This window comes from Opisthocomus hoazin, chromosome 4 (genome assembly GCF_030867145.1).
Source record: "Opisthocomus hoazin isolate bOpiHoa1 chromosome 4, bOpiHoa1.hap1, whole genome shotgun sequence".
NCBI classification, from domain to species: domain Eukaryota; kingdom Metazoa; phylum Chordata; class Aves; order Opisthocomiformes; family Opisthocomidae; genus Opisthocomus; species Opisthocomus hoazin.
This window is the reverse complement of record NC_134417.1, coordinates 3,766,799-3,789,225: the sequence shown is the minus strand read 5'-3', so window position 1 is coordinate 3,789,225 and position 22,427 is coordinate 3,766,799. Positions and strand designations below refer to the sequence as shown.

General features: G+C 45.0%; 1 protein-coding gene across 1 annotated transcript in view; it reads left to right on the top strand.

Annotated features, from left to right (window-relative positions):
* The window catches only part of MYO7B (myosin VIIB), a 47,780-nt gene that overhangs the window by 17,172 nt on the left and 8,181 nt on the right, over nt 1–22,427 (top strand). Inside the window, exons 19-39 of the mRNA XM_075417605.1 lie at nt 1,108–1,188; nt 2,246–2,464; nt 3,101–3,208; nt 3,792–3,968; nt 4,708–4,917; nt 5,837–5,999; nt 6,287–6,363; nt 6,929–7,056; nt 8,333–8,459; nt 9,848–9,967; nt 10,790–10,963; nt 11,915–12,142; nt 12,589–12,753; nt 13,335–13,452; nt 13,548–13,674; nt 14,260–14,429; nt 15,145–15,326; nt 16,131–16,258; nt 16,810–16,967; nt 17,435–17,588; nt 19,561–19,716. Coding sequence (XP_075273720.1) covers nt 1,108–1,188; nt 2,246–2,464; nt 3,101–3,208; nt 3,792–3,968; nt 4,708–4,917; nt 5,837–5,999; nt 6,287–6,363; nt 6,929–7,056; nt 8,333–8,459; nt 9,848–9,967; nt 10,790–10,963; nt 11,915–12,142; nt 12,589–12,753; nt 13,335–13,452; nt 13,548–13,674; nt 14,260–14,429; nt 15,145–15,326; nt 16,131–16,258; nt 16,810–16,967; nt 17,435–17,588; nt 19,561–19,716 — 3,170 coding nt within the window. The remainder of the gene's footprint in view (nt 1–1,107; nt 1,189–2,245; nt 2,465–3,100; nt 3,209–3,791; nt 3,969–4,707; nt 4,918–5,836; nt 6,000–6,286; nt 6,364–6,928; nt 7,057–8,332; nt 8,460–9,847; nt 9,968–10,789; nt 10,964–11,914; nt 12,143–12,588; nt 12,754–13,334; nt 13,453–13,547; nt 13,675–14,259; nt 14,430–15,144; nt 15,327–16,130; nt 16,259–16,809; nt 16,968–17,434; nt 17,589–19,560; nt 19,717–22,427) is intronic.

Genomic DNA, 22,427 nt, shown 5'->3' with positions numbered 1-22,427 from the left:
CTTCAGAAGTGAAATTTAATCACTGTCTAGTAAATGTTTATCCTGATTAAATGCTTTACATCGTGATTTGTCCTTATTAATCATATATCCCTCGACCAGAACCATGATATAGGACTGAATCCTGGTTTGGTTTAGAAATATTCCTGACAGGAGAGAAGGAAAAACTAAAAAACATGACGCAAATGCCCCAAAACTTCTCCCTTTTTTTCAGACTCTGCCTGCTATCTAACAGAGCATCACCTCTCCCTAAAAGCCTCACCTTGCTTTTATTTTTAAACCATCAGAGCTATGTGCCACTTCTGACAGCCGCAGTGTGAGGAGTTTTACCATGGGAAGTTCCTCTTGCTCAGATGGGCTCCTAGTCCTGGCAGTTAGGACACTGTGGAGCAAGTGGTCATCGGATGGGGGAGTTAACTTATGCAGGCTAGATGGGAGAGCTTTTTGAGTTCTTACAGAGCTCTCCTACCACAGCAGTGAATTTGGTCTGCAGTTGCTATGAGCATTTTTGCAGCATTAAGGGCAAAGTCAGCTCAGATGTATCAATGTGGATTAGTAATACTTTTATCTCATCCTTTCTACTAGCAAATGGATAGCAAAGCAAATAGGAAAACACTTTGTGAGTGCAACTGATTCATGGTGCTGCTTCACTTGCAGAATGAGCTGAGCGTAGGTGAAATCTCGTAAGGCCTTTATTTACAGAAAAGGTCAGGCAAAACAGCCTATTCTGGCCTTTCCATCAGCATGGAGAACATGTAAGCAGCCAAAACACGTGAGTGAGGATAATTTTGAAGCACATGGCACAAAAGTATCTGACCAGACTAATCTTTCAGCTGCAACATAATACTTTTCTTGGGCTACTCAGAAGCAGGAAGAACAGCCCTCCCTGAGCTTCAAACTTGCCCTGGCAAGATGTCTACTAATAATTGAGCTGGTTAGTTTAACAATAGCTTCCCTGGCTCTAGTGTTCCCAGGCAGCAGACAAGGCTGAGATCACACTGCAGACATCTCACAAAGGAAAAAAATGCCACCTTATTCTTTACTATTATCATAAGAAGCAGCAGAAGTAACCTATTGTTTGTCACCTCACCTGTCTGTCTGCTTAGGAAGCAGTTTCTGAAACAGAGGAAGTCTGCTGTAGCCATTCAGTCAGCCTGGCGAGGCTACTGCTGCCGGAAGAATTTCAGAATGGTAAGATGCAGGTGTATATATAAATGTATATATATAGGTATTTATGTACATACACACACACACATACACATATATTTGTGTGTGTGTGTGTGTGTGTGTTTATATACTGTGGCCTGCTAGACTGAGTGGAGTATTACAAACTAAGATATTCACAACTGAAGGGAGGAGAGGCAAGATGGCAGGGTGTAAAGAAGGGTGTAAAGTCCAAGGAGGGCTCTGAGACCTCTTAGGGCTTGCTGAACCTTTGACATTTCGGCTTTCTGGTGAAACAGTAACCCAACTAACCTCTGGCAGAGCTGGCTCTGGCGACCTGACACATGAGTGATCCCACACTTCTTCTAGTCAGGATTCCAAGGCTAGCATTTGTGCATCACCGCCATGCTATGAGCAAAGTGTCTTCCACAACTGTAAGAGGAAAACTGGGAATCTGTAAAAAGTTATGAGAAAAATCATTATAGCAATCTCACATTATTAAAAATATTGGCTGATCTTCTATAGATGGTGGGTTTTCTGGGTGAGGAAAGCTACAGCTTATTGGGGGCACTCACATATTGTGTATTCGTGTGGCAGGGATTATTGTTAATATATCCCATACATCCCATTCGCAAGGGGCAGGAGGAGAAACTGCCAGTTTCAGAAACATTTTCTGTTTTGCATCAGAGATGCAATTTGTCTCTGAAGAGCCAGGCTGTTGCCCTGCACTCTGCCCCATCCTCCTCTGCTGCATCTCTGGGGATCGTCACACCCGTCTCTCCAAGGGTGTGCCTTTTCTTTCCCATTCACTTGGTTTCATTTCTGCTCTCTTCCTTCCCTTGTCATAATCCCAGGCTATCATTGTCACTTGCTGGAGCCACTCCCTAGAATAGGTCGCCCAAAGGAACTCTATATAATCCAGTTTTACAAGCCTATTACTGGCAGAAAATCAAGCATTATCTTACTAGCCCCTTCCAGTATCTTTATCCAGTTACTAAATTTTGTTATCTTCTACTCATACCAGCTTACTCCCAGTCTCCAGGGCTTTGAACCATAATGACTTCTTTTTTGCCACCTGCTACAGGTTATGCTGGGTTTCGGGCGACTGCAGGCCGTCTACCGGAGCCGGCAGCTTGCTAAGCAGTATGAAGCAACCCGGGCTCATATCATCAGGCTTCAAGCCATGTGCCGTGGCTATCTAATGCGTAGAAAGATAGCAGAGCAGAAGAAGGCTGTATGTGTTATACAGGCATATGCAAGGGGCATGTTTGCTCGCCAAATGTACCAGAGGATGAAGAGGGAGGTACGCTCACAGATACCTTGTGAACATGTTGTTTCTGTGATGTTCTGATAGAGATTTAATGACCAGCAAGTGTTGCGATAGCATAGGACTGGATGTGGATATTTATTTTGGGATATTTTATTTTGAGCTCTTGTCAAGTATGACAGAAGAGTTTTAAGAGGACTGATCTTGTTCACGTTTGCTTTCTGTGTTCATTATCACTGGTCAAAACTTCACTGACAGAGCTGAAATGTTTTTGACAGAAGGGAGGAGAAAAGATGTGCATGCGTATCAGTCACTGCTGCATGAGAAGACCAATTTCTACAGCAAGTCCTGATAATGTCACTTAGGGATCCATTCAGAAGGGAATCCTGCTGCAGTGTATCTTGGTATGCACTGCCAGAGAAAATCCTGTATTTGCTACCTTGCGTCCATAGCACATGGGAGGCCTTTCTGTGATTTCCTTTCTGTATTAATGCTATATAAACAAGACAAAGCCAGTTGGCAGATTTCTGGCTGTGTCCCATTTCCTAAAATGCCAAATCTAGAACTGAGTCCCTGTTGGGATAAAGTCCTGGTGTGGACAGCTTGTTAACAGCAGAAAGGAGCCAGCTCAGCAGTGTGCAAACAGTCACAGAATGGTCCTGTTGTCCACAGAACAAGTGCAAGCTGGAAGCCAGGAATATGTGCTTGGAAGAAGAGAAACGTCTCATCCAAGTCCTTGGACCAGTGAAAGCGAAGGAAGAAGCTCTGAGATTAGAAAGGGTAGGTTTGTTGGCGGAGGAACACTGAATATTCTGTTCTTTGACTTGCCCAGCTCACACCTGCCAACTTGCTCAGAGATGTGAGCACTGCTATGTTTTAATAACAAGCAGACATAGTTGTAAACCTCATTGTAACAATGCTTTAGAAATAGGGCAAGACAAACACATGCACATTTCTATTTGCAGTGTGAGCTGGCACTCTAGCGAAACATGCACAATGGTATTAGAGCCACCAGACACAGGACATTTTTAACAATTAAATAGTGTGGGCTTTTCTTCTGTTAGGAATGCTGTGTTTTTCCTGTATTATCTCTTGTTGATAAAGTTCTTGAAAAGTTGCATGTCGTTACCAATAGGCCAACAGCCTATAAGGACAGCTATAAGAGCAGCAAGGCCCTGCTGCTGATGTGCTAGGTCTCTGTGACTGCCGAGCACAAGCTACATTTGACTTCACATTCCAAAACTGCACTAGCAAAGCTGGACCTCACTGCCACAACACCTTTGTAATAGTGTTTCATCCTCGCACCCATTCATTCTAGCAGAATGATGTTCCAGTCATACCTAACCAGCTTCTATGTTTAAAGGAACACCTGGCTGCTCTGGAGAGACAGGAGGCAGAAGCAAGACAAAGGAGGAATGCTCTTGCCAGTAAACCAACAAATCACGATGCTATCAGTGACCAAGAAATGGTGGACAAAATTTTCGGGTTTTTACCTTCTATGATCGGAGGCCAAGAAGGACAGGCTCCTTTGGGTTTTGAGGTACAGAGCTGCAGACTGATAATGGGTCATGTTCATCCCTCTTGTAAGTCCATTGACTCTGCTGGAATTCCATCGGTGGTCAATTCTGTTCAGTGAAAGAATCACTCAAATTAGTCATCCAGACAGTCTCTTTGGGAGCTGCTTTCAGAGGTCAGTTCCCCAAAGTTTTTGGTCACATGCAGTTTGGGCATTATGTGTCTTCAAAAGCTACTGCACATTAGTTTCTTTGGCACAGCAGACCCTCACCAAATAGTGCCATTCTCTGCATTTTGGCACTAATCACATGTTCTGCTGACAGTGCTCTCGGTGATTTTCCAGCTGAAACAAGCTGGAAGTTCATGAGCCAAGAGATCCCATGTTCTTAAAAGCAACATTTGAGATATACTGGTCCTGACAGCTATGGAGGATGGAATTGGGTAGGGAGAGGTAGGCAGAGTAGAATGGTCTGGGTTAGTGCAAGATGTGAGCAATGAGATAGCACCCGGCTTTTCCATCAGCAATGTTCTTGCTCAAGCCCTAGACAGGAAGGTTATATGGAATGGGTGCATCTCAGATGGACAGGCTCTGAGTCCCAATGATCTGTTGGTAGCAGCTGAAAATAACTTTGGGGTTAGCTGGAAGGCCAAATTCTGGAGGGCCTATGGCCAAGAAAGAAAGAAAAAAAGAAAAAAAAGAACGTAAAATGAGAATATCAGAGTACAGGGAAAGAAAATATGCTTCTTCCTCATATTCTGCACAGGACTTGGAAACAAAGCCTAACAAGCTGGATGAGGTGGACCTGGACATGGTTCCCATGAGTGTGGAGCTAGAAGAGGAAGCAGATGGCTTGGAAGAGTACACTTTCCCAAAGTTTGCAGCTACTTATTTCCAGGGGTCATCTACACATACACATATCCGGAGACAGCTGCGGCACCCACTACTCTACCATGATGACAAGGACAATGTTCTGGTATCTTGCTGCTTTTTGTTGTTGAACCTGCTCCCTCCACAGCCCTGGCTTCTACAGCTCCCCTCATCCTTGGGTCCCCTCACCTCTGGCACAGCCCTGGGAACCAGAGACTTTAGAGTCAAGCAGATAATCCTAAACATTTCCATGAAAGCAGTAGTTACCATCACCATTTTTTTGGGACTTTGCAGTCAGGCACTTCACACAGATACCTGCCCAACACAAGATCTCCAGTCACCTTTAGTCTGCCTAAAGAGGGAACTCTGGGGCTTGTTTTGACTTCTCCAGATACCCTTTGGGGGCAAAAATGGACTGGAGAGAAGAAGCATCAGAGCCCACCCATCTCTCTGCTCTTATTAGGGTTGCTGGGCTGTGGGTTAGGACAGAAGGGGGAGGCCCAGGCCTCCAATTTTCCTGTCGGATTGTAGAGGGATTGAGGAGGGGAGTTTTTCTTGATGATAAGCAGCCTTGCTGAACGGATGATCCCATGCTGCAAAAACTTTGCTATGACCTGGCTTTCTAGCTCTGGGCGTGAGGGCTCCTGGAAGAGTTCACCCCACTGCTCATCTGTCCAGGTGGGTAAATGCAGCATGTAGTTCGGCCAAGGCTTCTCTGCCTCGCTCCAGCCACAGCACACCTGCAGGTGCCGATAAAGGGAATGGTGAGGACTCAGCAATCACAGAGCAAATCTGACATTCCCACTAGAGCTGCACCCTCTTCCTTTAGCATGAGAGTGTAATGAATGTTGCTTTCCTGTTGTCTGACACGACAGTAAACTCCTGGTGTAAATGGTGGGAGGCAACAGGAATTTTAACAGCTTGGACTGGGTAAAGGAGGAAAATGCTCTCATCTAAACAGGAAGAAATGGCATGAGGCCATTGGTTCTCTTGGCAGTTTCTGACCGTGTTTTCTGCCACTACAGGCTTCTCTAGTCGTGTGGGTTATCATCCTGAGGTTCATGGGGGACCTGCCAGAGCCAGCAATGTTTGCCAAGAATGCCACCACCAAGAGCAGCTCTGTGATGACACAGATATATGACACACTTGGGAGGAAAAACCAGGTCCAGTTCAGGAACGACAGCCCAAGTATGGTGAGAGGAATGGGATATGTTTGTATTTTCATTTGCTTTCTTTGGCTTCTGTGCTGTTCTACCAAGAGTGAGAAAAGCAAAGGAACCCTTTCATGCTACTGTACTTGAAATGCCAGAAGTGCAAAAGGGTCCCTGTCAGTCCTGGCAGGACACTTGCAGCTCCTTCTGGCAGAAGGGGACAAAACAAAACCATCTCCATTTGAGCATCTTTCCTTCCTTAATGAATCATTCTTGCTGTGCATTAAACTAATTTCCTATAATGGCAATATGTGTTGTAGAGAGAAAGCAGAAAGAATAACAAGATTTCCAAGGGGATCTCTTCCCTGAAGCTGAAACGGTCATCCAAATTGACAGGGAAGGTAAGAGGTGGAAATAAATTGCTTCCCCTGAGTCTTTTTGCCTGGAACCCTGTCCTCACCTTCTGACAGATGTTCTGTGACAGCAGCCCCCCAGGTGGGAACTTGTTCCCCTGCCAGGTCAATGCTGCCCTGCATATGGGATAACTGGTGCACTGTTCTTCTGTTGAAACTATCCCTATGTGCACTGCTGTCATTTGTTCTCTGGCAGATTAACTCCATCCTTTCATGCTGGAGAGTGAACCCTGAACACAGGGAACAATTTATTCTTGAGAATTGCTGGTATTATGGAATAGTTTGCCCAAAGACCTGAGCAAACTGAGAACCATCATGTGCTTAGGGCTGTACAGGACAGTACAAGAAAGTTCTCCTAGCCAGTAACAGTGCTGTAACACTGCATTTTATGAGTTAGCTTGAGAGGGAAGGGGGAAAATAGGGCCTGTTTCCTGAGCAGAAAAACGTTTTAGCCAGAAAAACAAGAGAAAGAATGTCTCTCGTTTCTGGGAGAGCTGCCTGGTAAGAGGGGAGGTTTCTAGAGCACTCTGGGGTTCTGCTTGGTTTCTTTCAGGTGACAGACCAGCTGAGAAGTGGAGAAGAGGCTTTCCAAGAGGACAGCTCGATCTCCGAGAGACCTATGTCCAACCTAGAAAAAGTGCACTTCATTATTGGCAATGCAATTCTACGTCCTGCCATCAGGTAGGAAATTTGTACCTACTTGCTAGGACCAGGCCCCCATTACATCAAGGAAATCCTGCATCCCCTTTCCACAGTCCTGGGGCATTTTCCAAATTCTGGAAATGTCTTGCATTTATCTCTGGGGATTCCTGACTGAAAGCCCAAGCTAGTCATATAGAACTGAGACTGTGGGTAACACACCTCTTCGGAGGATGGTTCACCTTTATCAGAGTGGACAGAGAATGACTCCCATACTGCCTTTTCTGGTATCTCCATGTTGTAGTTCAGGTCAGCTGTCCCCATGTATGGCTTTCTGAATACCCCACAGATATGCAATGGGGCAGAGCTCAGGGCTGTAACCCAATAACACCTGAAGGTGGAATACTGCCCTAGTACAAGAGACAAGAAACACTCAGAAGAGTAAGAAATATGGAGTAAATGTACTCTAGATATATAAGAGGTGTTCATAACCTCAGTTTCCCAATAGTTTGTTGTTGAGCCCTCAAGCAATGTCCCCAAATCAGAGGTGGTTGAAGGTCTGGCTTGCTAAGTATATCAGCCCCTAGAAGAAGAAATCCTGCTCACAAGCAGTGTGAGGCTGGACCTTAGGCCAAGCATGGTGTGAGGATAAGACAGAAGCTGGCTTGTTCTGACCTGACCCCGTGAATTCTCTCCTCCGTTTTAGCCCATTTTAGCTTATGCAACAATTTTCTGTAACAAAGCACATAGGCACAGGCTCTGCCTTGAGCTCAGTCATGGGCTGCATTCCTCTCTACATAGCTGTTTTGTTTCAGTCAGGATGCTCCCCAAAGCAGATCCTCAGCTGGCAAAAATTGCTTGCAATCAACGTAACATAACAGCCACAGGCTGAGTGTCTACTCCCTCAGTCTGTGTTTCACCATGTATCCTATATGGGAACAAAACCCTCATCCACCTTGTTTCCTCCCACATCAGACTTGCCAAATGTGTGCTCAAAGAGTCCATAAAATTTAAGATGATTTTTAAATAGTAGTTGTGTTTGTATGCAGATTTTTGCATCTGTTTCCCATATATCCTTGCTGCAGGCAACTTGCATTTTCAGAAGCTCATTAGGTATACCTTGAGCCTTTTCCTGCCAAAGTCAATGACTCACTTATTTCCTGTGGTACGTTACAGGTGCTATCCTAGCTAATGGGGTTAAACCTAGCTCAGATCTACTTCATCGTGCTGCAATCATGCCAAGCTTGCAGTGGAAACATAGCCAAAGACAGTTCAGACAGTGAATCATTATCTGATGCTTTCACATGTTTTATTACAGAGATGAGATTTATTGCCAGATTTGCAAACAACTCACTGAAAACAGCAACAGGAGCAGCTATGCTCGAGGCTGGATCCTTCTGTCACTTTGCCTTGGTTGCTTTCCTCCTTCAGACACGTTTGTGAAGGTACACTACCAACCTTTCCTACAGCAGCTTAAATGCTTTAGCTGATCTGGTTTCTTGTGTATTTTGATTTGTGATACAGAGAGCCACATGAACTGTTTGGCTGCCATAGCAGCTGGTGCTGTGATTTTAGCAGAAACTATCTCACATCATATGCTTATCTGGGAATTTAAATAAATGATTGCTGTACCAACATTTCATTCCTTTTCATTACATCTCATACAAATTGGATTCCGTTGTTGATCACAGCTCTCACTTTAGATCTGTGATCTGCACAGAATCTGGCAATTTAAACCTCTCCAGTTCTCCCTTTCCAATATTTAAAAGGTGTCTCCAGTTGCAGTCCTAGCGATTAAATACACCCAGGAGGCCAGTATAAAGTCAGCCCCTATATTTTACCAGTTCTTACACTACATCTCCAAGCCCTATATAATCCAGTAGAGATCTGAAGTTTTTCACCATTCATCATTCATTAATTTCCAGATTTAAATGGATGATAAATCCACTTCAGTCAACACAGGAAAAAAAACCTCAACAACCTGTGGTTCCAACTTGACATCAGCCTTCCTCCTAGATCTTAGAGGCAAACAGAATCTGTAGATGTGCCTGACTCTTCAGCCTTGCTTTATTGATTAATCTAATTATAAATGCTGCTAAATGGAAAAACTTGGGAAAAAAACCCAGACACAAGCCATAGACATATTTTGACTCAGGTCTTCATCCAAAGACTGTGAACCATGCAGAATACGTGAAAGATGCGACCATACCCTATCTCTAGGAATATTCTTAATCATTAAAATAACCAGGTGACTGACACACACTTGCACTAAATACAAGTACATAAATACAAGTCCATGCTTACACCATGTCATCCAAGGTATGAACCATACAAACTCCAAAAGCTCAGTTTATCCAGTCCTTCTCGTCCGATGTCCAATCTTAATCATGGACTTCAACTATTGATATTGCCAGAGAACTTAGTAAAACTAGAAGTAATCAGCATCATCAGTCCTAACCTGCAGTTAGCCCTCTTCCCAGAACTTTTGTTCATACAGAATGTCACAAGACTTCAAGCTCTTCAGTTTGAAACACAACCCTTGCTCTAACCTAATCACAAGAATAAAGTCTCCACCATCTACTATTTATCGTGTAGTTAAACATGGTGAATAGACTGACACAAGTCTTCCTCTTTAGGCTAAAAGCTCTGCAGAATGAGGGAAAATTTGGTGTCTCAAACCTCCTCTTTCAAAACACTAGTTCCATCCTAAATTTTAATACTTTCTGTTGAACTGTGAGCCAATTGATCACTGTAGTTTATCAGCTGCAGAAGATTTCTAATGTTTTATGAGGATTAGTGTTTCCTAACTCTTTCTTATGCTCTGTGCACATAGTACCTGTTGAATTTCATCCACCATGGGCCCACAGGCTATGCACCGTATTGTGCTGAACGTCTGAGACGTACCTATGTCAATGGAGCACGGACTGAACCTCCGAGCTGGCTGGAACTTCAGGTAGCAACTCCCTTTTTACTCAATTATATTGATCTGTGTCATTTTATACTGGATTGTGTTTACTAACCTGTGCTAACAGATCTTCCTAAGTCCAAGCTGCCTTGGTCTGGGCAGCTGCTTAGATACACCTCTTCTGGCTATTCAGCTAACCTAAATCCAGTGGAGGATGTATGTTAAAAGCTGCAACACAGGATTTGCAGGGGGATGCCTCCATCCACTCAGGAGCCACAGGCCAGAACCACCTCCTGAGCAAAGCTCTTACCATCATTTGTGAAAAGAACTGAGCAGGGCTTATGCTTTTAAAGTGGAGGGAGGAAGTGTGTATGATAGGGCTATATCGCCCTCCCATTTCCTTTAAATGTCACCCTAGTAATTAGAAGTCACACACACACCCCCTCTCCCTTCAAGTGGAGGCCTCAGATCAATTCCTTCTGAGTGACCCTATTGCCTAACACACATCTCCCTGGGCAAAGTACTTGCTGCAGGCCTTCTCTCCACTGATGCATGTAAGGCTGTACCCAAAAGTCATCAGGCCAAATAAGACTCAGGAAAACTCTATCAGTCCACACTATCATGTGATAATCGGCTCCCCTGAGCTGTGGGGAGGAGAGAACTTGAGTCCAGTGCTTCTCCAGGGATGTAATTTGTATTTAAGACTCACCACGCATTGAAGAAACTGTGTGGGCATTGGAGCATCACTTCAAGACTGTTGACTAGGGTATACAGTGTGTGGAACTCTTAAATCTAAAGGCCTTTTTCATTCTTCACAGAAAAGTAAGGTTTGCCTATAATTTGTTTCTCTCTGTTAACTCTGACTTACAGGCAACAAAGCAGAAGAAACCCATTATGTTTAATGTCACCCTGATGAACGGCCAAAGCATCACTGTCCCTGCAGACTCTGCTTCCATTGCCAAAGAGATCTGTCAGTTCATAGCAGATAAAACCAAACTGAAGGATGTGTTTGGTTTTTCGCTCTACATTGCTGTGTTTGATAAGGTAAAGTGTAGCAAAACCAAATGAAAGCTCCCTTCTCTTTCCGTGGAGCTGCTGCTGTCCACCCAGCCTCACTGAGGACTCCCTCTGATTTCTGGAAGCATCCACATCCCAGTCCTACACTCAAACCAAACCAGTTCTGAATCCCAGCTGAATCTCAGGACCTGATAATCCTATTCTGCTATCCACTTTGCAGTCCCTGCTGCAGGCCTGTAAGGTTTTCTTTGCCAGGCCACATAATTGACTAGTGTCCCTGCTCCCATGCATGGACAGTGCAGCACCCCAAGTTCTGGGATCCCACCTGCTCGTCGTGCACGCAGCACTGCAGAACTGCTGGAGCAGGCTGAAGCTAGCAGGTCTCACACGCTAGGGATCTCTGCTCAAAGATATGTTTCCCACCTGCTTTGCTGCACATTACTTTCTCGTTCTGTGTTACAGTGCTGCTGATGCAGCCCCTATCCTGTGGCATTGAAAGCCAAGGTCCTTGCCAGGACTGCTGCTGTTAGCTCACATGCTGGTGTTTCAGCCTCTCCTTCCCTTTGCTTTTTTTTTTTACACTAATGCTGTAAAACAGACATACACAGCAGGGTGACTTCTTGGTGCTCAGAGTTAGGCATCAATAGCAAAGTAATTAATTCAGAGATGGCATTTTTGTTTAGATTACAGCAACGCTTGCACATGCACTTAAGGCGATATACAGGGCATAAGCAAAGTACAAGGAGACAAATAGAAGATTGCAAACCACAGCTGCTTTGTCTTAACTTCCAACTTCTTTTTCCAATACCATCCCTGCACATAAAAATACGCACATTTACCAAAGTACAACTTGCACACCCATCTGCTTACCTTTTTGGAGTTTTTCTTGCTGTCAGAAGACCAGGAGCTTTGGGTTTGTTGTCCTTCACTCAGATCCAAAGCAGGCATGCCAGTAAATGCAGTGTCCCCTTGTTCTAGGTCTGGTCACTGGGTGGGGGACGAGATCATGTCCTTGACGCCATCTCTCAGTCTGAACAGCTAGTGAAGGAGCGGGGCACACACGAGCGCAATGCGCCTTGGCGGCTCTACTTCCGGAAGGAAATCTTCACCCCCTGGCACAACTCCCAGGAGGACCCTGTCAGCACTGATCTCATTTACCACCAAGTCATTCGTGGCATCCGGTTTGGAGAGTACCGTTGTGAGAAGGTGGGTCTCCTTATTCATCCTCCTAAAGAGACAAAACTATATTAACATTTCCCACATTAAAAAGCAGGAAGATGAATGAAGTTTTTCTAGTGGCTGTGACAACCCTTCCCTTCATAATGAACAATTCCTGTCCAGGTGATTGTGCCAGCTGTCACACTGGCAGCTGTAATTAATACTTTTTTTTTCCTGCAACTCTCAGTTCATGTAGCAGCTGGAGGCATGTCCAAAGGGGCAATTTGTGTCTTTCTAAAATATCTTTGTTAATAATCTCTTTGGTATTATGATTGTGTGAAGTTCATCGCTCCTTATGCTGGATGACTGTGAAGAGTTATCCAGACAAAAATGGAGAAAACTCCATTCCTAAATTGGCTTCAAGGTTGAATGAGGCTATCTGGACTTTGTGACATCTTTCTAGGCCTCTTTTAATGGATTATTTTTTTCAGGAGGAGGATTTGGTGGAGATAGGTGCGAAATATTGTTACATCCAGTTTGGAGATTCCATCCACAATGAACTTGTACAGAAGGTGCTCCAAGACTGTATCCCAGTGAAACAGCTGAAGTCCAAGGCTGTGGAAAAGTGGGTGAGCCTTATAACCTACGCACATGCTAAGGTAAGAGGTAACCACTCCTGAGCACCATCTCCTGCTTCTTTCACGATTTCCATTTATGAATAGTGTGTTGGGGGAAGAAGGATAAACATCTTAGTTTGTATACCACAAATAGTTAATCAGGGCTGGGGGAGCGCAGAACCTTTCCACTCACTCTCCCATATAGGGCTCAACAGGGGGGGGCAGAATGAAAAAAGTGTGTTTAAATCTCTGAAAAGAGTATCTTGTAAGGCCCTCTATCTCCCATCTGACAATTGAATAAGGACAGAATAGAATATTGGTTTTGATCTGGAAATGGATTACCTGAATTACTTCCATGGCACCCAAAGTGTGTTAGACTCCGAACAAATCAGTCGGTGGGGATTTGAGGGAAATTTGGAATCCAAGTGCCTGTAGGCAGCCTCAGCTGCATATGGCTTGGGCCCTTGGAGGCTGTTCCTGATTTGACTTTCTCCAGGTACCCTTGACATCAGTGACACAAAGGGCTGTTGGGAACCTCTGGGATCAGGCCTGCTCTTTACTGTCTGCAGGTCATGCAAAACAGATTTTACTGAGAAAACCTTGGGTATCTTTTTATATTGCAGGCCCCATACACACAGGACCGTGTCTCCCGTCAGACTGTGAAGGAACAACTTGTAGATTTTGCTCGCTTTCAGTGGCCTTTGCTTTTTTCCCGATTCTTTGAAGTCACAAAGTTTTCAGGTAATACCTAGAGCCTGAGAGTAGAGGACAGATATAAGATCAATAGAGAAGGACTTGTATAGCATGGATAAGGAGGTTTTTTTCTGCATTTTCAGGTCCTAGCCTACCCAAGACCCACTTTATCGTTGCCGTAAATTGGAAAGGTATCTGCTTCTTGGATGAGTCAGAAAAGCGTCTCCTTGAGCTGACCTTCCCAGAGATAACTGGCATCCACACCAACAGGTGAGTGCCTCAGAAAGACAAGATCTGAAGAAGGCATCTCTGCCCATACTCAGAAAGTGTCTTCCATGTAAGGAGGAGTGGTACTTTCTCTGCTGTCCTCCTAGGTGATATGATTTGAGTCTAGAAAGGTGGTTTAGCCTACGTCTGGGAAACAGAACGGGACAAGGTCTGAGCAGGCTGTAAAGGAAATACTGAAATGGCTGAATCTTCCCAGCTGGTGGAAGGAAAGATGATCCTGCTCAGTGAGAAAGGTGTAAGGAAGCACAGACATGCATCAAGACAAGAATGGCCCAAATGTCACAGGAGGTTTGTCACAGATATAATTAGTTGCCCAGTTTCTCCAAAGGAAGGGTGTTCTTTTGTCTATAACGAAGCACTTTTGTACAAAACACAGTGGAGTCCAGAGTGAGCCTGAACCCCCTTGGACCTTCACACCTAACAACTCATGAAAAGGCAAATTAAGAATTACCAGTACTGACTGTAAGGGAGCTGTCTGCAAGGAGATGTAGGTGCCTGGGCTGTGATTGCAGATGGGTCCAGAAGTTTCTCAGATGCTCTGGTAACAAACTGTTCAATAATACCTAGGGCAGTGAAGTCATTTGGACAGAGTTGCACTCTCATCACACTTCGTGCCGAGGAGTTTGTCCTGACATCCGTAAACAGCGTTGTCATTGCTGAACTGGTGGTCATGTTCCTGGAAGGACTGAAGAAGAGGTCACGATTTGCCATGGCAATGCATGAGAAAAAATCTCAAGGTAAGCCTTACAACTATTCTACAGGGTGGGGAAGAACTCTTGAGAGAACCTACAGCACTTGTTTGAAAGATCTCAAAGAGAAGAGGGAGAACTTCAGCAAGAGTTGATTTGCTCAAGGAGGGATGCACAGTGATCAGCACAGCGATCAGCACAGCAATACAGAGCAGAAGGCAATGTGATTCAATGCCTTTGCATACAAATCACCTTTCCTTCCCCCTTCTACTTCTTTGCATATTTTATTTAGATAGTACAGTGTCTAACAACTCAGCCTGCTTATAGTAGGAAGCTGGATCTGGGCTCCCTGGAAATACTTTCCAGAAAAATTTCACAGAGGTGGTAAACTGGTAAACTAGAATTTTCTGTTGGCTGGAACAGACAAGACGGAATTAAAATGTAAACATTAACTTCACCTGCTTACAACTACTGAGCTTCTTTCCATGATTTGCTGCCAGTTCTAGACATGCAGTCAGCATCCATTTGAATCAAATGGATTTTTGCTGTTGCCGTCATTGGATCAAAATGAGAGTGTCAGAGGAAATTTAAGTGATTTCTTTGAAGTACTGGTGGATAATTAGCCATATTTACACAAATCGCTTTCTGTTGCTAATTGAATTCAGGCCTTCAAAATACAATTCTCTTGTCTTTCACATTGCAATCCCTTTGCATTTTCTTGGACTGTCAAGCCTGAACAGTACTCCCTTATTCTGTCTTCCAGATGACCCTGCCATCCTCTCCTTCAAGAAGGGAGACTTGCTAATCTTCACTGAAGACAAAAGGCTGGATGCAAACTCTGGCTGGATCTGTGCCCAGAATGAAAGGACAGGCAAAACAGGGAATGTATTTTTGGAAGAGATCTACATCATTCCTTCTCTCACAAAACCCTCTAGTCAAGTGCTGGTAAGAAAAGCTGAGCACTCTCTTTGAAGAGACTGGAAGATAAATTATAATAACAGTGTTAAATATGATTAAATTTATTACTGGAACTTAATTGTTTCTCCAAAGTCAGACAAGTTCCATACCTCCTGTTGAAGCAAAGCATTTCATTCTGTCCTGTCTGAAAACAAAACTAAACCTAGTCCAAACTCTAAGGAGAAGACTGCAGTTGCACAAAAGCAACGACTTGCAAAAAAATTCTGTTCACTGTTAGGGGTTTCAGTGCCTGGAATTGGAAGCAATTAATGGAAATGGAGGTGCAGTTGAATTTTCCTGCATTCACACTGGGCTTCTCTGGTGATCATACAGTACGTCTCAAGGGAAGGTCTAAGTGCAGCAGGTTACTTTAAAAGAGTATGCTCTCTGAGGAAGTCAAGGTTTCCCATTGACCACTGTGTTTGCTAACAATTTTATCCTCAGTTTTGGAGACTCAGTATATTAGATATGGTACTAACAAGTAAAAAGCTGAAAAAGTGGGGGGAAAATACACTAGTGATGAGCAGGTGCATTTTTAACAAGTGTTGTTCTTTGGATAATCACATACATTCTGATGGCCACTACTGTTGGATCTATGGAAATTAATTCCTTGACTATTCTCAAGTCTTTTTTGAGTCTGTGAAGATGCTGCTTAGGGGACAGAAGGTCTCCTGCAGCACAGAGTGCTAAAGTTAAGTATACACCATCTGCCCACATATGCTGAGTAACACCTAACAATCTGTGAAGGCATCTGTGTCCTTATGACATCTCTACGTGGCTGTGTCATTCCAGAGTTTGCTGATGATGTCTCCAGACCAGAGGAGGACAGCTTCACTGAACTCCTACACAGATGAACCTGATGAAGAAGATCTCAAAGTGAAGCCTTACACCCTGGAGGAGTTCTCCTACGAACACTTTAGGTGAAGCTCTCTGTGTAGTGTGCACCCTAAGGGAAGTTCTTGTTGATCTTCAGTGATCCTTAAAGCCTAGGATGTAGCAGCACCTCCCACTTCTGATTGGGTTTCTTCTCGTTGTTCCCTGTAATTAAGTGTGACTTTGGATGTGCAGATCCTGGCACATGGCCTGCTTGTATCTTTTGTCTGCAGAAATGCAAAGGGAAGAGTAGAAGAACCCTAGCTGGACTTCTTTCTTTCCCTCAGGCCCTGTTCTTACTTCTCACCCCTTCTACAGCACTTAGCAGCTAGTGAGGGTACACAGCATCTCCAGCCTCGGAGACTAACAGAAAAATTAGTCTCCTGAAACTTCTCTTCTTTTTGCAAGCCTTCTCCCTTCTGGATCTACAAGAAACTACATTTTCCTGTTCTCATTGACCTGCATAATCAAAGGATATATGAGATCACTGTCTTGGGAAAGTACCTGCCTAGAGACAAGTCTTTGTGATAATGACCTCCTATGTTCATAGCACTACTGATCCAGTAATTTTGTATTGCCTGCACTTGTCTTCATTCAGGACTCCTGATAAGGAATCCATCAGCAAAGCTGTTCTCCAGAAATCCCGTGGGCGGAGTCAACTGTGGGCACACTCTAAGGAGCCCTTGAAACAGCCCTTGCTGAAGACAGCGTGCACAGACCCTGATCTTCGGGATTTGGCCTGTCAGGCCTTCATTGATATCCTTTCACTCTTCTCTTTGGGACCTGGGAACATTCAGGGGAAGGAGGAGCTAGGTACCTCCACTAAACTGACCTCCATTAAGATAATACCACATCCACATTACAGCGGATACATTTACATCAAGGTGGGGGTATCAACACTGCCTTGTCTACAGAGGGAAGGTTCCTTTTCCCTGCCAGTGCTCCCTGTGCCTGATGGCTCACTCAACCCAGATTGTGGCTTTAGGACTGAGTGAGATTTACTGCATATGCCCAGAGCAAGCAGCTACAACAGTACAAATCACAGCCAAGCAATGACTGCTGCACAGGGAAAAGGGGTAGGGGACAGGCAGGGAGCATGTTCCACACCCTCCTCCCAGTATTTGCCACTTAGACATCAGAGTCACTAACATGTTATGACCCAGGTGAGACTTCCCATTTACCTTCCAAAATAGGCCTGCTTTTGTCCTTAACAGCACATTCACCCATCATGAAATTCATGGGAGACTATCCCTCAAAACAGGCACACTCCTCCACGGAAGTCACCGACCAGATATTTGTAGCAGCCATCCAGGAGGAGGTCCTGCGGGATGAGATTTACTGCCAGATTATGAAGCAACTGACTGAGAACAGAAACAGGTACTCACCTGGGTGCAAATACCCTGCTTCTGCAGAGCCAGGGCTCCAATGCAGGTGGTGAGCAGGAGCCCCTGCTGCACTTGTGATGGGGTGGGAGCAGAGGGGAAGGGTGGCCAAAGCCTGGAGTGACACCTTCCCTTCCCCCTTTTTCCAGGCAGCGCTGTGGGCTCAGCTTTGCCGAGCACTCGGGACTGCTGACTGGCAGTGACAGGTCACAGAGTGGGATCGTTACCCGTCTCCCCTGAGCTGCTGCTTTGCTCCCATCGGCATTCAGTGCTCGCCTCTGTGCAGCATGGCGGGAGGTGGGCAAGGTATTACTGCAGCCCTCTTGCTCCCAAGGCAGTGTGTGGAGAAAATACGGCACCGCACAGAGTTCTTGCATGCTGTCAGTGGCTGTGCTGCCAGCCCTCCATTTGTTTTAAATTTCCTAGTAACAGTATTTCCCTCCTATAAGCACATAGTTCACACTAGATCTCTTACCACCAGTGAATACTTTGGAGTAGTTATATTAATTGGGTTACACAACTGCCTTGCAGAACAGATTGGTTACACGGGCCCCTGCCCATGTCGAAGTCTCTGAAACAGGCTGGTGTTTTCTTCTCTGCTCATAAAATGATAATTTGACCTACTTCCAGGGGAACCGAATTGCAAAAATAAGCTTAAAATAATACTAATTATTAACAAAATGGTTTGTCTGTTTCTAGCTGCATTGCATCACTGCAAAAGATAGGGAAGGAGCTTCTGTTTGTTTATTTTCTGTCTTACTGTTCCACAGATATTAAACTTAATGGAGCTTTTACCATGTGTATTAAATGGTAAATTTGCTTGCATGCAGTAAATCTTACAGGCTATTTAACACATAGTCTGTAACCATGGTGCCAGTGCCATGCCTGGTGTACTCTACCAATTTAGTCCTGTGGGCCATCCACTGTTTTGAGAGGGATCACTGATGTGGAAAAAACAATGCCTGAAAGGTGGCTATTTCCATATATTTTCATTAGAACAGCCAGAGCAACAAATCTTTCATCCTTCCCAGGCTACTGTGCTGTGGACCATGTCCTGCTCTCATATAGACACAAACACCACTGATCTATAGAGTATAAATGGGATTAAAATAGTGTGTCTTCATCTGCAAAATCAGAAAAGTAAATGGGAATAAAGAAGCCATGACCTCTTTGTTCAGCAGGGCCTGGTGCCCATTCAGAGGCAGACCTGGTGACTCTCCCAGCCAAAACCACTTCACACCATTCAGTGTTTCGGAGCAATCGCTGGGACACAGCTGAAACGTGTTCTGCTCCTGGCTTTGGAGGTAGAATGACTGACCACCTCCCAGCTGCAGAGCCTTTCTTACAGGTGAGGGTGAGATGCCAGAAGAGCTTCGAGTGGCAGATTTCAGAGGTCCAGAGGCTGGAAGAACTGGCTTTCTGCCTGAAAATTGTGCAGACTTCATCTGGAGTGTTTAAGAACTGTGACTACCTCATTACACAATGCCATCCACATGCTCTTTTTTCAGAGCAGGAGCATGCGTAAGGGAAACAGCCGCATGCAAAGTGCTCGTGCCCTGAGCAAAGTTGGTTAGCACAAAGGGCAGGTGAATACAAACAGCTGATAAAGCACAATCCAAATACGCATGAGCTTGAACAGCAAACTGACAGTGGCTTTGCAAGGGGATGGCACCAGGGCGACTGCTGCCAAGATGGCTGTTAAACTGGAGCTTATATTTATTCATGAGATTTGCAACTGTCATGAATATTTATCAGCCAGGATTTAGCATTACCTTCGCATACGGGCTGTGGTTGTTGCACAGAAAACGGCTGCCAGATCCTTTGTGAAGGCTCTGTTGATTTGCAGCTCTCTGCGGAGTGGCACAACATAGCGTGACGGGAGCGTGTTTCTCTTCCCTGTGGCTGTTGTGTGGTCAAACAAAGAATCATATGTGGCTGTAGCAGAGACCTTGGCTTTGTGTTCACAGGTACAGCGTGACCAAGGGCTGGCAGCTCCTTTGGCTCTGCACTGGCCTGTTCCCACCCAGCAAGTCACTGCTGAAACATGCCCAGAAGTTCATGGAGACACGTCAGAAGGAGACACTGGCCCTGGAGTGCAGTCGGAGGATTCAGACAGTGATGAGGTAAATGATCTGGCATAGAGCCAGCCCAATGTGTTAAAAAATCATTACTCAGGTGCCAAAAAATCACATGGGCTAAAATATTGAGACTCTTACTTTCCCTCCTCTCTTTACGTCCTTTTCTTTTAAATGATCATTGTTTTTAATTCTCTCATGGACTTTGACCCGCTAGGAGAGGCCTGCGTCACAGTTTCACTTTTCTTTCACAGAGTTAGCAACGTTTTAAAAAGCTAAGCATCACACATAATCACTTGACTCCCAGAGCTGGGTATTTCAAACATCCTCAAGGGCATGCAGCTTGAAATGAAATCCTGCATTGACACTGATGAGGTCTCGACCTTGCTTTCCTTTGGTGAGGCAGCATCTTCTTGTCCCCCTTACATGTGCCTAAGGATTAGTCTTGAGTCTGTTGCATCGCAGCAGCACAGAACTGCACATGTGCAGCTAAAAATACTGGGGTGGCACCACTGAAGTCACTGACGTGCAGAGTGCTGATGTGGCTCTGTTGGTTTTCTGATGGTGAAGCAAAGCAGATCCATGCTGGGAAGAGAGGATCAACACAATCAATTCCTGTTCTTTGAAGAAACCCGAATGAACAAAGCCCTGACACTTACACAGCTGCTCACAGCGAGGCACTTCTCAGTCTGCTAGGCATCACCCCAGTCCCGGTAAGGGCTGAAGCAACCAGGCCTCTAAACCATAGTGCTTCCAAGCTTCTGAATGACTTGTTGGTGTGATGAACATGACACAAGCAGAGTGAAAGGGCTACCAGGATTTCAGCAAAGATCAACTGAACTGCAGGGGAAAGATTTCCCTAGATTTCTCCAGGCACTGGAATTCCCCAGCTTGGCACTGTGAGAACACAGTGCTTTGGCATCGAGGTTAGCTCTCTTTTGATGCTGCTGTGAGTTGCCACCTGCCTGCCACAGACCTCCTCAGTAAAGGAGCTGCCCAGTGATTTCTCCATCCTCCCCCTTCCCCTAGCTGGGCCCTGTGTTCGGTCTGCAGCCCTGGGGGTCAGGCTCCAGGGAAATGCTAACACACTGGCTGTCCCCCTTGCAGCGGGTGGGTTTTGGCACTGCTGGGGAAATGTCACTGCACATTGAACTCGCCTTTGAAGTGCCTGAAAAATGCATGCCGAGGAATGCTATTTATTGTTCTTTTCTATGGAAAAGACTGAAAATTTCCTGCCTCCCTAGATCATGTGCTATTCATGCTCTAAGCCCTGTTGAGCTGTATAGAGCTTCTTTAGAGGGGGGAAACAGGGAGGAGAAAGCAGAATGGGCTGTTTGGGAGGATAATTCTATCTGCTAAACTGCCCCAGACCTGGAGCCTGGGGAATGGCAAGAGGAACAAAGACAAATGATGTTTTCTAAGAGTATTTCTTTTCCTAAGATTAAATCTGCACCTGCTCTTTAGAACAGGATAGAATAGAACAGGATAGAATAGAATAGAATATTGCAGTTGCAAGGGACCTACAATGATCATCCAGTCCAACTTCTCCCTGTAAGTAACCTGCTGTCTTTGGAAGGAAAGAGCAGGCAGATCAAAGGACTGATCTCCAATATGCGGAGTGGAAGCCAGCTGAGCCCTTGGGTACACCTTTTCCTCCATAAACAGCTTTACAGCTTTATTCCCAGACTCCTGGCCAGGGAACGAGTGAGCACCCTGATGGGTGTTAAGCAGATCTTGCCTTGGCAATGAATTCCTACCTGAGGCTGCAAGGAGAGATGGTCCTGTGCCTCCAGCCAAGCTGCTGCACTTCCTTTGTCTCCTGTGGCCTCCCTCTGCTCCAAGTCCAGGAACAGATAAGTAGGGCAGGTCCATACTGCTTACAGTGCCTGCACAGTACCAAAGCACATGCTGTTCAACTTGGTTACAGTAAAGTTTTCCTTCTCCAAATGGAACTGCTACTTTATTTAATGGAAAAAAAATTAGTTTTCAAATCCACACAGCTAAAAGCTGGGTGCCAGACTAAGCTGTCCTCCTGAGAGACTGGCCCAGTGCGAGAGAGGAGAGCTTATTTGGCCCATAAGCTACGGTGTACAAAATCTCCAAACAGCCTGCTCTGAGCCACTGAGGGCAGAAAAATACCAGCCCCAGAAGGTAATGTGCTAGATTTGTCTTCACTTAACTGTATCAGGGTTTTGGCATGATTCAGACTTCAGGGCCAGTTCCTTTGCTTTAAAAGGCAGCTCTGCTCTGAGGTATCATTTTAAAGAACTGGGACTGTACAGCTTAAGCGCCTCTTGAGTCAGTGATTACGTGCCAGCTCTTACATAAAATGTAATGCTTCTAGTGGCCCTCCATACTTTTCTGGTCTTTGCCTCCTGAGCTGTAACTCATTTTGTATCTGAATGCGTATCTTTTTTGCCGCTGCAAGAATTAAATAAAATGCATTTCTCCTTGGGGCTGCTATCTTCACACTTCAGTAACACTAAGGAAAAATGTTACTGAATACATAGAAGGGGTAATAGTACTGGCTAGGAAGGTGCCTTATTCATGCAACCTCCTTGCATAGTAGAACAGACTTTTAATATACATGCTAATAAGACTCTCAGTTTCTTGCTGTTAATAAATGGAATTTGCATTGGGGTGAAGGTCCACTGGAGCCTGCCCCATCGCACAGTACGAGCATTTCAAATGGAATACTGTTGTTCAGCTCCACAAAGATTAAACATCCAGCACTGATCTCTCTTATGATGGTGGTGGCA